This window comes from Phaethon lepturus, unplaced genomic scaffold (assembly GCF_000687285.1).
Source record: "Phaethon lepturus isolate BGI_N335 unplaced genomic scaffold, ASM68728v1 scaffold48566, whole genome shotgun sequence".
Classification (NCBI taxonomy): domain Eukaryota; kingdom Metazoa; phylum Chordata; class Aves; order Phaethontiformes; family Phaethontidae; genus Phaethon; species Phaethon lepturus.
Window position 1 is genome coordinate 1,531 of NW_010549312.1, and position 15,307 is coordinate 16,837.

At 41.9% G+C, this 15,307-nt stretch overlaps 1 protein-coding gene across 1 annotated transcript in view; it reads left to right on the forward strand.

Moving 5' to 3' along the window:
- The window catches only part of CCNL1 (cyclin L1), a 13,002-nt gene extending 1,507 nt beyond the window's left edge, over positions 1–11,495 (forward strand). The window contains exons 3-10 of the mRNA XM_010290219.1: positions 5,105–5,225; positions 5,624–5,688; positions 7,013–7,112; positions 7,248–7,352; positions 7,623–7,764; positions 9,292–9,403; positions 9,554–9,652; positions 10,685–11,495. Coding sequence (XP_010288521.1) covers positions 5,105–5,225; positions 5,624–5,688; positions 7,013–7,112; positions 7,248–7,352; positions 7,623–7,764; positions 9,292–9,403; positions 9,554–9,652; positions 10,685–11,039 — 1,099 coding nt within the window. The 3' untranslated portion in view covers positions 11,040–11,495. The remainder of the gene's footprint in view (positions 1–5,104; positions 5,226–5,623; positions 5,689–7,012; positions 7,113–7,247; positions 7,353–7,622; positions 7,765–9,291; positions 9,404–9,553; positions 9,653–10,684) is intronic.
- Positions 11,496–15,307: the final 3,812 nt, after the last annotated feature.

Genomic DNA, 15,307 nt, shown 5'->3' on the forward strand with positions numbered 1-15,307 from the left:
TTTTTTGAGAAGTAGAGTAGAAATCCCTTAGGGAAACTAGCTGTTTTTCGGTGTCTTTATCCTGGTTATGCTTCTGTTGAATCTAAACCTTTTGCTGCCTTGTGTTCATGTCTTTGTAGTTAGTTTTAGATAAAAGAAGAATGATTGGGTGTCACACTTGAGAACTTAGCTTTGTTCTTGGTTTTTTTTTTTTCAAAGTTGTTATCCCTGATGTCCCTGAGAGAATTTTGTGAAGTTATGCCGAATGTGAATTCGGTGGTATTGTTCCTTACCACAGTTATGATAAGGGAGTCTAGTTACTGGAATTATTGAAGCTGTTTCAGTGATTCGTAATGTTTTGGCCTTGATCCAGTCAGTGAAGGTTAATTAATCATACGCAATGCTTTTCTTTGCAATGAGAATACAAATTAGTTGTTTCTTTGTGCCGTGCGAAGGATCAGAGAAACTGAACTGAACCTGTGAACTTAAATCTTTCCAGCTAGCCTGTTCCAAATCAGAATGTCACTTGTGCATGTTACATGGTGTCTAAAATGCATCATGTCGAGAGAAATCGTGCACTTCTACCCATTATTTTCTGGAGAAATGGGTATTGTTGCTCTGAGATTCTGAGTGAATCTGCATGAAATTAATCTTAAAAATGCTGAAGTCTGACATTCAGACTTGCCCTTTTTTTTTAACAAGCAGGATGTAAACGTTTTTCTGTACTTTTTACAAGATTACAGTTACATAATCTGTACACGTTATTAACTTCAACTCTTTTTTCCCTTGCAACCGACTATACAGCGACCAGCTACATTTACCAAAGCCTGGGTGATGTGGAGTGGTACATAAAGATGAAGCTGTCGTCATGGCAACAGTGAGTGAAGTATCGAAAATCCCCAAGGAGAAGCCAGTGCTCTGAGAATAGGTCACTGGAATCGGGGGACTAACAGGTTGGCCGCTGGTGAACCATTTGGAAGAACTCCTGTATCTTGTTATAAGCTTTTTTCTTTGCTGTCCAGGTTTTTAGAATACTAGCTTAATCTCTTTTTTTTTATCTGAAGCTAACACTTAGGCCGTAGTTAGTTTCTCACATGCAACCCAGAACTGAAACAATCAGGCTGCTGTACTTTCTCTGCACATCTAGTCTAGTATTTCTGTTAACTGAAGCTCTTAAGCTGCACATGAAGTTTGAGTAGTTTGAGTAGGCTTGCTTTCTTTCTTAAACAGTTTTGGGTTCTTAGTTCCACTTTCTGGCTCTGTATAACTGCAGTTTGAATTCATAGTAAAATATGCCTTCACAAGGATATGGAAGTCTTGAATTTGTAAAGCTATTTATATAAATTACTGTGTAAGCAGTCCCTTACATGTACGTGTTTGCAGAACTGGGAATTGCATTGGAATTTTCTTTTTGTAAGACTTGTAGTCAACTGAGTTACTGCTAGGTGGTATTTCTAATACTGAGAAGTAAGATAAAGCTAAAAAAGTGTTTTGGACAAGCATATTTTCTTTTGGATCTTTCACGAGCATATGTCATGTAGTACTGCATGTAAAAATGTTTGTGTGCATGGAGAAAAGCTCGTATTATGAAAATACTGCTTTAAAAAAAAAACTGTGTGCCAAAACATCTGTGTTCTGAGCAAAGTGCAACTGTTTAATATGTAGAATGTAGTTCGAAGTTGATATTATTTATCTTAAATATGCCCGAAAGCTGCAGAAGGTCCTTAAGAGACTGGAACCAAATGTGACTCCTGTCATGATGTAATCTCGCAAATGTTGGTTTGAGATGCTCAGTCAGCTATTTTTTACTTGTTTTGCAGCAAACAAGTTCATGCAGTTGTGTTGGAAGTGGCCTGTATTAATAATACACACTACTTAGTGTTCTTCAAACTGTTCTATAAATCTACGGTGCTTGTATTTACAATGTTGGAGACAAACATAGAACTCTCCTTATTCTCTTGTATTGACTGGCATAAGAGAGATCTGGTCTTTGAAATGAGATTCTGATGTTATGCTGTACTTGTCAGAAGTACTTTTTGCATTATGAACAAAACTACATGCAGGGCACTTTTCCTCCAAAGTGTTAGACATTCTGAAGACATTAGATGTTAATATTACATCAAATGAAGTTGTAGCTCTGTTGAGAACTTAGGTTTCATTTGTCAGAGGGATTTTAAAAAGGATATTTGTAATTTAATTGTGGTAATCTTTTGGGTTGTTATGCAATCTCTAAATACCGATGAAGTTTTGCGACTAAGTGTTGGGTCAACTTCACAGAGAGCACACAGTGCCCATTCTGGTCTTAAGTCTAAAGTCTGGCCTGGAGCACGAGTGCTGATCTGTAAAAACAGATTCAAAGTAAGAATTTGTAATACTACTTGGCTGTATAGGGTTTGGAGCTTATATTTTATATATAAGCTTATAAATTACTTTTCTGTTTTGTTACTTGGACCTAAAATGATTACTTCTTGGACTGAACTAAGTGCAGCAAATGCAGTAGCAAAGTTCCTCTCTTTTCTTTTCTCGGTAGGAAAGCTAAGAAGTTTTCCAAAGGGAAATCTCTGAAGTTTCCAACTTCTAAATTATGCATGCCAATACTTTGGAGTTTATGGCAAAAGTACTAACTTAGTAAATCTTAATACAGCGGGGAACCTGACTTTTGCCAGTATTAAGATGCAGTAAAGTCTTCTGGAGATTTTTTTTTTTTTTTGCATAAGTGGATAAAAGGCTGCATTTGTCTTTCTATTTCTGGAAATACTGTCTGGATAAACTGATGGTTTTCATGGCTTCCTTAGATCTCTAGATCTCTAGAACTTGTGTGTCATAACCAGAGTAATATGGGACAACAGAGTAAAGCACGCTTTTGAGTGTCTTAATTCTGAGTTTACTATCACTTTGCTGTTGAACGTGTACAACCATTACGAACTGCTTGTGCTGATCCTATGGCCCTGTAGAAGGACAGTGAAAACTTAAAATGCAGTAAGGCTCACAATCTTTCCTGTTGCACTTCTGGCTACCTTACTGTGTTTTCATAATACTGTCTGCTTGCATAGCTTTCAAAGACTGCAAAGACATGGGGAAGAGAGTAGTCCTACGGCAGGTTGTTGGATGATCCCATGCAGTCATATCATCCTAGTGGTGATTTACTGTTTTTTTAGACTGGAAGTCATAGCTGCCCTAACTCTTTCATCCAAGATTTGTCATCTCTGATGAAGTGTTCTGCTAACAAGCTGAGCCTGGACACCTAAGCTCACTCTGAATGATTTCTAGATAAAATGGTGTAAAGCAGTTAGGGGAAGAAATGTTATTATAAACCCCAGTGTAGTTAGTTGAAATCAATGGGAAGTGAATCGGTTTCACTGATTTGAAGAACTTCAGCATGGGTCTTCCAGTCTCCCACTCCAGAGCATTGTGTTCAGACAGCCTTTGTAGTGTTTCAGTATTCAGATAAAATCACAGCCTCTCTACTGAAGTAGTTACCTTAAAGAAGCTTTTGAAGTGTTTTGTTTCTAGGTAATTAAAAAAAAACAACCAACAAACAAAAACCCAACCAAACGTACTCTTGACTGCGTTATATTTAGAGTAGCTGAAATCACAAACTTTGTAAACTTGCTCTGAGTTAACACTTAACTAGAGAAGTTACTTCTATGTAACATGGAAAAAGTTGCATTTTTTTAGAAGACAGTAGTAAGGCTTGTACTTGAGTTGTAGGTCCTTCCTGGCACCACGAAACTGCAGTAGTTTGTTTCATACCTCCTGGGAGCTGTTTCTCGGTCCTTTGGAAAGAGCAAGGGGAGCTCACGCTTCAAGGGCATGGTTGTACAACATGATGCTTTTATTAGTGAAGGGGGTGGCTTGTATCCTTTGACCAATGGTAATAAGCATCCTTCCAGGCGACTGCAGAAGTCTTAGCATAAATTGTGGATTAATGAAGTTGGGAAGCCCTTCCGCTAGTCTTGTAATTAAATTAAATCTTTGTTCCTGGGGTGGAAACCTAGGTTTTTTGAGTGTTTTTCTGCTCTGTGACCTATCAGGGCAGAGAACTGTGGTCCAGTTCTGGAACTTGCATGGAATCAATAAATGCAAGTTAGTGAAATATTCTGTCTGATAAAACAGAAGCTGATGCAAAATTTGTCACCAGTGCTTGGGGCATACTAGGTTTACCATGTAAACAGACTGTGGTTTATCAGAGCGTAACTAGTTGTAAGACCATTATTCTGCATTGAAAAGCATGTGGAATATGTGAGGCATATTACAAACAGGGAAAAAGCTGGTCTGTCTTTAGGAGGAAGTGGATGAAAATACACAATGTGGAGTGTTGAAAGGTCAAGTCTAAGCACGGACAAAGAAAAGAGTACAAAATGGAGTATGACACGTGTATAAAGCATACAGCAAGTTATTTTAGTTAAAATGCTTTGGAGAGCTCAGGTGTTGGATTTGGAAGGAATTAGGACTTGCTAGTGCTAGATATGGGAATCTTTCTTTGTGAAGTGAGCTCTTGTTTTGCAAATGCAAATAGCAGAAGTGACAGGATACCCACTGAGTAGTGGGTGCAGTGTTCAGAACAACAAGCAGATCTTTCACCATTTCAGGGGTTAAGTTCTTTGCTTTGCTAGGCTTTTTGTATATCACAGTATCAGGGCTGTCTTTTTCTCTGAAGATCTGAATAATCTTGTCTTCCCATGCATAGGAAACTGCAAGTTATAAAGCACAAGCTTGCTGCTTTAATATTAGTAAAAAAAACATGTTCTAGCTTATTTTGCTTTGAAGTCCTACCTAGCAAAGGTAGTTGTATCGCACTCTTTGCCCCACCTCTGTCATGAAGTGTAAAGGTTCTTTGAGATACTGTAAAGTGGTCTTTCGTTCCAGCAGCTGGACTAGTATAGTTTGCATACATGGTAGCAAAAATTTTTTTTTTTATCTTGGCCATCTAATCTGTAGCTAGGAAAGAGCAGAAACTAAACTAGTTTATCTAAACTTGGACAGCACAAGATTAATGCTTAAACTTGCTTGCAGGAGTTAAAAACAGGTTTCTGTTGCCATTAGTTGGTTGGAAGGGAAAACAGAGATGCCACTATTTTTGGATATGCAAAACAGTTTTGATTTTATTTCTTGCAAACTATAGGACTCCAAGCCCCCTGATACTTGATCAGAACTACATAAACACCAAAAATCAAGTAATCAAAGCAGAAAGAAGGGTACTGAAGGAGTTGGGATTTTGTGTTCATGTCAAGCATCCACATAAGGTGAGTTATCAAAAATAATATAATCGCAAATATTACGCTACCTCGATGGCATCATTGTGAGCTGTGGGACAAGAAACACAGGTGTAAAAATGACTGGATTTCTTTTTATTCCTTAGTTACAATGAATACTTTTGCCAGAGTTCTTGGGCAGATAGTCATACTGGCTTTGGTAGAAGTTGCTTCCTTGGGAAACGTTAAAGGTGACTTGTTTTGAAAAATCACAGAATAGTAGTAAAGAATTGTCTGAACACGACTGGATGACATGTGAGCTTACAGTGCATGCTTAGAAAAGGAGGAGAGACCTTTGTTTTGGAATACTGTGTGGTTATACATAGTTGCTCCGTTACTGTTGCTTTATATGTTAAAACCGAGTCTCTTTTCTTCTCCTTATTCCTCAGATCATTGTTATGTATTTACAAGTCTTAGAATGTGAACGTAATCAAACCCTGGTACAGACAGCCTGGTAAGTTGTTATTTTCCGTTCTTTTCCTAGCCAGGAAAATAGTAGCAGAAATAACAAGCCTGATGATCCATATACAAAGCAATGAGATGTAAGTTATTACACAAATATATGCTTTTAAAATATTTTAGTGCTTGTTTCTGCTTACTATTTTCATGGCTTGATTCCAATATAGTAATGGAGAACTCAATTTAACTTTGTTCTTTTTTCTACTCTTTAATTAAAGGGTAGTCCCTGATGGTAAGTCATAGAGCTCTGCCCTCTGCACCTCAGCCCATGACCTGGGGATGGCCTGTTTGGCTGCCCTTCTCTCCAGCCAACCCAGTGCAAGCTCTCATCCGAGATTCACTGAAGTGGTCCATATCCATCGGGCAGCATCTTCTAGTTCTGTCTGGGTGTCAAAAGGATTTGTATATTTGCTTTTAGAAGTAACTGTTAAAAATGTTTCTGAATGTATTTGTTGCCTAGCTGCTGTATACTGTAGTATATTTAAAGGACACATGGGGTAGACTTTCTGCCAACATTTATTTAGTTGATTTAGCATTTGGCTAAACTTGAGTTTAAAAAAAAAATTACAGTGCATGCAGCATGTTGACTTAGAAGCCATATTGGGCATGGTTTTCTGTAGAGTCAATACTTACTGACTGCTGTTCGTTTCTTTCCTGTAGCTCAGTAACTTAGAAATGGATGGAGGTCTCTGCTGTTTAAATGTATCTCTTGGCATGTATTGCTTGGCAGTACCACCGTGGTGAAAGAACAGTAGCTTAGTGAAGTGGGAGACCCATTACTAACTTGCAGGTCTTTTTCCAACACCCAGTGAGCAAATTGGATGCTTCTCTCTCTGGATGAAGTTAATGTGACTCAAGGCATACGTAGGATTTAAATGCAATGTTTTATGAACTTTATAGGTTGCATCTAGCCTCTGGAAAATGGTAGGTTAAAAATACACCATGCTTGCATTTAAGTTTTACGCATACTGATTTTTTTTTTAATACAAGAACACTGGTGTTTTAAAGCAAACAGCTAGACAGATGAACAGTACTTGTTAGATTGTTAACTTCATGGACACTTCACAGTATAACTTAAGGTAGCTACTTAGGAAGTAGCCGTTACATACTGTTACCTGCATTGGGTTTTCAAAACAATGGCAATGGTGCAAACTTCGTTACAGAAGTAACAAATGTAAACATCAAATACAATAATGCAGAAGAAACCAAGTGTTTAATAACAGAAAAAATAATAAAGTCAATTGAGTCTCCAGTATTGTTATCCTCTACATAAAAAGATGTAAACAGGAGGTCAAATCTTTCCTAAACTTTTTTTTTAGGAATTACATGAATGACAGCCTTCGAACAAACGTGTTTGTTCGCTTTCAGCCAGAGACTATAGCATGCGCTTGCATTTATCTTGCTGCTAGAGCTCTGCAGGTGAGTATTCATCTCTCAGTTAGCATTGCCTTTTATTGCTAGTAATCTGGTTTCAAGAAAATAAATGAAAGTACTTATAAATGAAAGCCTGGTCTGTAATCTCCATTATTATGCTTTTGGTGGTTTTATTTTCAGATTCCACTACCTACCCGTCCTCACTGGTTCTTGCTCTTTGGCACCACAGAAGAGGAGATTCAGGAGATATGCTTAACAACTCTTAAGCTCTACACCAGAAAGAAGGTAACTTTGAGATGTTTGTTCTTCCTATTCAATGTTCAGTGCAGCTTGAGCTGTCTCATGGTTGTCTAAGTGTGTTTGGGAACACCTGCATACAAATCTACTAATTGGAAAGGCTCTGCTGTGTGGCGGCTGCTCTAAGGGTAGTGTGAGAACAAAATACGGAAGTTAGTCACATTACTGGTCAGATAAGATAATTGTGTATTTTTCAGAAATGAGATGAAAACATAAATTGCATTAGTTCAGCTTCTTACCACATTGTTACTTTAACAGCCCAATTATGAATTCCTGGATAAAGAAGTAGAAAAGAGGAAAATGGCACTGCAGGAAGCTAAACTGAAGGCAAAAGGTTTAAACCCGGATGGAACTCCAGCACTGTCAACACTGGGTGGCTTCTCTCCTGCATCCAAACCATGTAAGTTGCTTTCTGAACAGAAACTTGCATAATACTGTTTGGTAAGTCTTCTAAATCTGTGTCCCAAAGTGTTAAAAAAAAGGCAGGTTGCCTTCTTGAGCTGTTAGTCAATTTAGGCTTTCTCACAGAATTAAGAAGCAAGACAAATCTTTCTCCTTTTTTTTTTAAACACAAATTTTTAAAGCATTTTCGGTATCTTGAAATAGCAGATTAGAGGGGAAAGGAAGGCTTTACGCCATGCTCCCACAGATGGGAGAGTGATACATTTGTAATATGCACCCTGAAGATAATTATGTTATGAAAATGTCTAGCCACAGGAGTTTGCTGTATATTACTGGGTTGTGAAGAGAGGCTTCCTGGATTTAATGTCACAGTGGCCTTTGTGACTCCTGTTGCAGCAGGTATCTGAAAATTGCTTTCTCTGCTTATTCTTAATGTACTTGTCCATTGTTCCAAGTGTGGTGAAGGAAGACAGCTTTTGGTCAGGAAGTGCAGAAGGGAAGGTCACAGTGCTGTCTTGGCATTAGAGTGAATAGATTGTTGTAATGCATATCTTGAACCGGCCTGTAAATCTGTCTGCACTCTAATGATGCAAAAAACAGTTAGTTCTGTCTTGGTGCTTTTAGCTCTTAATGCTGCTATTGATCTGTAAACTACCAACAAAATGTAAAGGGTATCATGAGCATTGGTCCAGCAGTTGTGGGTAAAGTGGAAGGCACAGGCCCTTGTTTGTTACATGGCCTCTTCAGGAACCTGAGAACATATATGAAGAAAGCAATACTTGTAGTGCTTATTTCTCCTTAAGAGCAAGACATCTTGAGTTTCCACAGGTTACTAGTTGGCAAACTGAGGGAAAGCTGCTGATAGCATTCTGCCTTTCTGTATTTTTACATTAAACCTCTGAACCCTATTGAGTGAGGAGGCTGCAGTGCAAGTCATAACGCAGCACCTCTGCCTTGCTTTCAGCAGGCCAGATAGAAATGTGTCTTTCTTGCATAGTAGCCCTTCGTGAAAAGGTGAATCCATTTCTGGGCTGTATGAGCTGTCTGTAGAGAGAAATAGACTTCTAAGGTTTTTGATATTCAAATTTTATATTTGTACCACTAATATTAAAAATGAATTCTGTAATTTTGTTGTTCAGTCTTAATTCTTTCTATAGTACTGGAAATTAACTGTCAAGGTAACAAGTTAGGTATTTGTGGGCCATAAGGGCAGTTTTTCTTTTGTACCACTTGGGCCTGGTGGACAAAATCTCAAATGAGGCTGGCTGCTTGGCTTGAAGGTCACAGTGTTCTCCCCTTGCTGCCGGCAGTTGGCTTTAAACTACTATGTATCTCCCCACGGACATCTCACTCCAGTGCTCTCTTCTGGAAGTGCACTATAAATGGAAAGATGGAATGAAATAGTAGCTATTGAGTTCATACTTACATTTTGTGCAAATACTGGGAAAGGTATAAAGGATACAATATCTTTATTACAAAATCTGTGAATAAAATGCCTAATTTTTGATTTAAATTTAATTCTTAGCTTCTCCGAGAGAAGTGAAAACTGAAGAGAAGTCTCCAGTATCTCTGAATACCAAAACCATTAAAAAAGAGCCAGAAGAGAGGCAGCAAGCTTCAAAGAGCCCTTACAATGGGTAGGTAAAAATTTCTTCCCGATGAAGAGAAGACTTCTGTAAAAGTGTTTTCTTCAGCTGAAGTACAGTGAACCACTTTTGAGCTACTTCATGGAAGTAACGAGTACCTCAGAAGTGTAACCCTGGTTTTTTTTTATATCCCCCCCCCAGCATGAGAAAAGAAAGCAAGAGAAGTAGAAGCAGCAGAAGTGCTAGTCGATCTAGGTCAAGAACAAAGTCAAGGTCTCGATCTCACACTCCTAGGCGGCAGTAAGTAGCAGATTTTTGGTTGGTTGGTGGGGGGTTGTGGGGAAGGGGCGGGGTTTTTCCAGGGTGTTGTCTTTTTATCATAATTAGTTCACTGGGATATTTCAGCAAGGTTTTTCACTTCTTAGAAGTGGGGCTACTCCAAGTAGCTTGTAGGCGCTTAGCACAAGCTTCTGACTGCTGGCCAGCAAAAAAAGTGTGAGACTTGGGTCTGGCTTTAGGCTCTTAGTGCTTGCCATGAAGCAGTTCTGTTGGTAACTGTGCTGTTAGTGGTTCAAGTTGTAAAAGCTTTGCTATAAAATGAAAGCTTACAACTACCCCAACTGTACACACACCTGATGAGTCTATGATGGAGTGAGTATAAGGTAGTCTTACCCTCTTCAGTGGTCTTAACAAGGTATCCGTTACAACTGTGAGCAGTCTCTCTGAACTTGGTCTACTTTGAAGTAGTGAGAAGTGCCACAGAAGCAAGTTTCATGTGTTGCAGCTTGCTTCCAAATGCATGGGAGAATGTATCTTCTGTCAGCATTGCCTGATGCTCTGTCTGGCTCTTCAGTACTCTGCCTCCCTTCTCTGACTGGAGAAGAGGAGTAACTGCGTGGGGTGATGCAGTGATAGCTGCTGGCATTATCTATCTGTATTTTTAAAGAATCTTCAGACTGACATTTCAGTTAGAAGAAACTGCCAGCTTAGATCTCAATGAAGTATTCCCCTAAGTATTGCTGACTGTCTAATCACTGAAGGAAAAAAGGCAATCACCAATCTGCAGTCTGATGTTGAGAGGAAGGTTCCTGACAAGGCCGAACAACTGGAGAAGGCACTGCATTCTGGGTTTGGGTTTGGTTTGGGCTTTTTGTTTTCAACTCAGGCATGTTCTGGGATGGTCACTGTCAGTCATCAGTTATCCCTGTGGGAGTAGTGTCTGATTTCTTCCAGCAACTTGAGAGTTCCTAAGCATTTATACATTGGTGGTGGTTTTTAAAATTTCCTTCTGTGTGGAAGACATGTTTTAACTTCTTAACACTTTTCTGTAAGCTACAACAATAGGCGGAGCCTGTCTGGGACCTACAGCTCAAGATCGAGAAGCAGGTCCCGCAGCCACAGTGGCAGGCCCCCCCGGCGCAGACACCATAATCACGGCTCGCCACACCTGAAGACCAAGCATAGCAGGGAAGAGCTGAAGAGTGTGAATAGACACGGTCACAAAAGGAAAAAGTCTCGTTCACGTTCGCAGAGCAAATCCAGGGATCATTCCGAGGCTGCCAAGAAGCACAGGCACGAGCGGGGACACCACAGAGACAGGCGTGAGAGATCCCGTTCCTTCGAGAGATCGCACAAGGGCAAACACCATGGTAGCGGCCGCTCAGGACACAGCAGGCACAGGCGCTGAGGTTTGCACCTGCACCACATTCTAGTTAAGCCTGTATATAATACAGTAAATGGACTCTTTATGTGAGAACAAAGGAACTGATTACGATTTGATTAATTTAAACCCAATATCTAATTTTCTAAAACATGTAGAAGATTTTTCTTTTGGAAGAAGAAACTGTTACCAACTTTTGCACATAATACCTTAGCAGTATCAGATTGATGGAAAACAAGGATCAGGTTAAATTGTATGTATTAGAGTTGTGTATTGTTTATTGATATGAGAACTGGAGAATGGATTTCTGTAAAAAAAAGCAAAATGTACCTTATTTTTATACAAGTCAATTGCAGACACTTATATTTAAGTATAGTTATTTGTTTAAACGATGGTGGATACTTTCTTACACTGGTTTTAGTCTGCATGTGTTAAAAGATTTTTACAAGAAATAAAATACAAAGCTTTTTTTTTTTACTGCCTGTTGGATGTCAAATATATTGAAACTAAACTTAATTTTCTTAAATGCCTTCGCTTGACCATTGCAGATTAATGACACATTTGGGGATATTGGTATGCTTCTATGGCAAATGAAAGACTCGGAAGGCTTCAGACGTTTGTGTCTGTCCTAGGGTGGGCAGCTGGGAAGCCAGGTCCTCTTCTGTCATGCATGCAATGTTGGAATAAATGAGCCTGGACTGCCCTGTAAAGCTTCGCTTTTGTGAAAGGGCCACAGCTGGGCTACTCAAGTCCCAGCCCTCCTGCCAGCTGCCCCTGGGGAGGTGGGGACTTCTCTCTTGCCCATTTCCTCCAGCTGCTTCTGGCAGAAGTCAGTGAAGAATCAAGTTTTGGGATTTTTATTTCCCTCCTTTTGTTACTGGTGGCAGGATGATGGCAGTAGGAGGATGGATCTTGCTGCAAGTGTAATGTTTACGCAGCTCTTAGCTGAGCTCTCTGGGGCACATCTGCCAGCAGTGTCTGACCACCTGGGTGTGAGATGTTCCCCCATGCCTGCTGTGCTGCTGCAGTTGGGTGGAGGGTCGCGCTGACTCAGCCTGGGCAGATTTGTCTGCTTTAAACCCATGGGGGTGCTGCAGTGCAAAATACAGATCAGTTTGCTGCAGGAAGCTTGCCTGTGTGCTGGGGGGAGCATTTCTCGGTGTCCAGCTGCTGGAACTGTATCCCATGCCACTGTACAACCCAAAGCTGTCAGCATGCATGGGATAGCTCTGGGTGTAGTAGCAGGTAAGAGAGATGAAATGGATGAGGAGGAATTTGATTCTTTTCAGTTGCTTCTCTGGCAGTAATGAAATCTTAAATCACAATTTAGCTGCCCTGGCTGAAGGTGAGCTGGCTGGGTGCGCTCACCTGCAGCATGGCAGAGAGCAAAGCCTGAGGCCAAACAAGGTGGGAGCGGACTGAAATGCTGGTCTGGCTGGTCTGGCATCCTGTGCTACTGCAGGAGCAGGTGCCAGTTCCTGTTTGGCCACAGGTTCTGCAGCCCTCAGAAGGGAAAGGAAAAAAAATGTGGTTGAGCAAAAGCTTCACTGAACTGGTATGTTCTCATAAGCAGTTACTCAGCATCCTGCCAGGCCTGATCTGCAACTGTTCACTAGAAATGCAAGTGAATACTTTTTTTTTTTTTAAAGAGGGAAAAGAAAAATGTCTTCCTCTGTTCCTTGGTTACCTCTGTGTGTGTTGTTTTGATCTGCAGTAACTGTATTTTGTGTGTTTGTTGCTTTCAGGAAAAATTACTTGTTGCTATGGAAATTAAGGTGGTGTTTTCCCCAGATACAAGTATTTAGATAGTCTAGGGCAGTGATAAAAACATGGTTTTGAAGTAGCAGCAAAATGGCTCAAGCTCTGTTGGAACATTGGAGTTTGTGTATCGGAGTGAAACATGGAGAGGGCTCAGCCTCTCTGTGTGTTTGTGTGTTAAGTACCCGTTACCCTTCTGTGCTTCCAGTGCCCCTTGCTCCAGAGCAGAAGAGCAGAAGTGAACTGCCTTGTAAAGCTGGAACATCTGGTGATGTTGAACGTCTAGACGCCATCTGCTGCAGATTGCTTACGCAGTGAGCTTGCAGTCAGCCAGCAAGAAGTTCAGTGTTTGTTCTTCCACGGGGGAAAGAAAAAGATGGCTTCAGCTAGCTTTATGGATGGTGGCCGTAACCCTGACACGTCTTTGCCAAGGGCAGGCCATAAAAGAAATGAGTTTGGTTACTGAAACAAAAGGAGAACTTTGTCGAAGCCCAAGTGTATTGGGTCAGTGCCGTAAAGAAGAGGAGATATGCTGGGGGTCTGAGCGAGAACGACAAACCGTGGCGCAGGTTGTTTGCTTAATAGTTAAATATGTGACAGCATGGTTACAGCTGGAGCTGGGGCTGCACCCAGGAGCCAGCTGTGCAGGGTCTGGCTGTCCGGGCTCTGGCTCAACCGCACCTGAGCAAGAGCTCCTGGCTCCTTTGCCTTACCCTGTGGCCACGCTGTGAGTGCCTGGGTCTCTTCGCCTGGATCAGACAGGAAGAAAGCTGCTCCCCCAAACTTACTGCACCATCGGCTGCGGGGGGACAAAAGCGGTGACAGAGTGAACATGCCAGCTTGCTCACAGCAGTCCATGCATGGGCAATGCAGGTTGTGCTGGGAGGTGATGTGACGTGCCAGGAGCGGATTGGCATCGGGGCCTCGCTCTGCTGTGTCGCGCTGCAGCACAGCAACCATCAACGGACCCATGAAGCATCAGCCAAAGCCTGTTTTAAGGGAGGTCTTGCATTATTTTTACAACTAAATCTCGTATGTCTCTCCCAAGACTTTAAAGTGTCCTTATGTGTTCATTAAGCTCTAAATCACAAAAACTAATCATTTGAGAGCACTGTTTGACCTTTAAGCATCCATATCAACCACCAGGAGTCACTTGAGGCTGCACTGACAAACCTCAGTAGCCGAGATGTATTTTTCTTTAATGCTTGTTACTTTTAAATTCTTCAGTGTCTTCCGTGTGCTTGAGTCACTAATGGGAGCCCTTCATCAGCTGAAACTTATCTCTGAAGGATGTGGTGGCTCTGGTGACCCACCACTGACATCCGAATGTAGAAGCACCCAAGGCCACAGTACCTCGCTGCAGCTCCTGCCCAGAGCCGGCGGCTCTGCCCCCGCTGCGGACCCAGGCAGCTGTGCTGTACCGCAGCACCCATTTCCCTCTGCCCCACCCTTTCATGCTTGATTTACCGTGCTTGTTCTCTCACAGCACCGGTGGAAATACCAGGACGCCAAGGAAACCAGTGCTGGAACGTGCAGATGAAGCACAATGAAAGATATTTTGGTTCTTCCTCTCCATCCCTCCGGCGATGGCTGTGGCCCAGGCACAGCCTGCTGCTGCCAGCACGGCAGGCAGGGAGGTCGCTCGGGCTGTGCCGTCAAACCCAGATGGCCACAGGCAAATGTTTGCTTAATGCCGGCAGAGCAGACACCGTCCTGGTGAAGTGGCAGATGGCAACCAGGGTGAAGCAGGAACCAGAGCCACACACCGTGCCGAGCCACAGGCCCCCCGGCTTGGACGCGTCCGAGAAGAGCTTGACCTAACAACGAGGGGCTGTGAAAGCCTCGAGCTGCCCAGTCTGATCTGCAACCCAAAGTGAAAGGAGACCCCGGGAGGTCTGTCGGTAAACGAAGTGGGGTGTTAAGAGGAGCTTGGCAGGTAGGAAAGAAAAAAAAATTGTGAAAATCTGAGGATATTCTTGATGTAAATTGGGCCAACAAGTACTCATCAGGGCTTTAGCTGCCCCCAAAACCCACAGGTTAGTGGCAGCAGGCGCAGTGTGCCTTGCGTGCTGCTGTTAATGACAGCGATGAGGGTCCCTTTTCCGGGAAATCGTTCCCTGGTCGCTCCTGCTGCCAGGAATGTTCGTGAAATCTGTCATTTCACAGGAGCCCCATCTGCAAGCCACCAAGTCCATGGCTCTCCCCTCTCCAAAGCACAAGCTTATTGCTTGCAAGCTCTGGGGCAGGAACTGAACCTGCTACGGCCATCCTGTGCCCCATGCTCCCCTCTACCGTGGGGCCGGCGTGCGCTTGAGTGTCATTGCAGCGGAGCATTGGCAATTACACTCTGCTTAGGAAAAAACACTTCTGTAAAGGAAACAGCTTTCCATTCCCATCTCCTGCCTGGCCACAGACCAGCGGGGCATTTTGAGAAAAAAAGTGGTTAAAATTAGAAAAGCTGGCCTGAAAAGAATGTCTTTATATTCCAGTAGAAGGAAAAAAAATTGCAGAAATTACCATTTTTGTCCCAGGAAGAG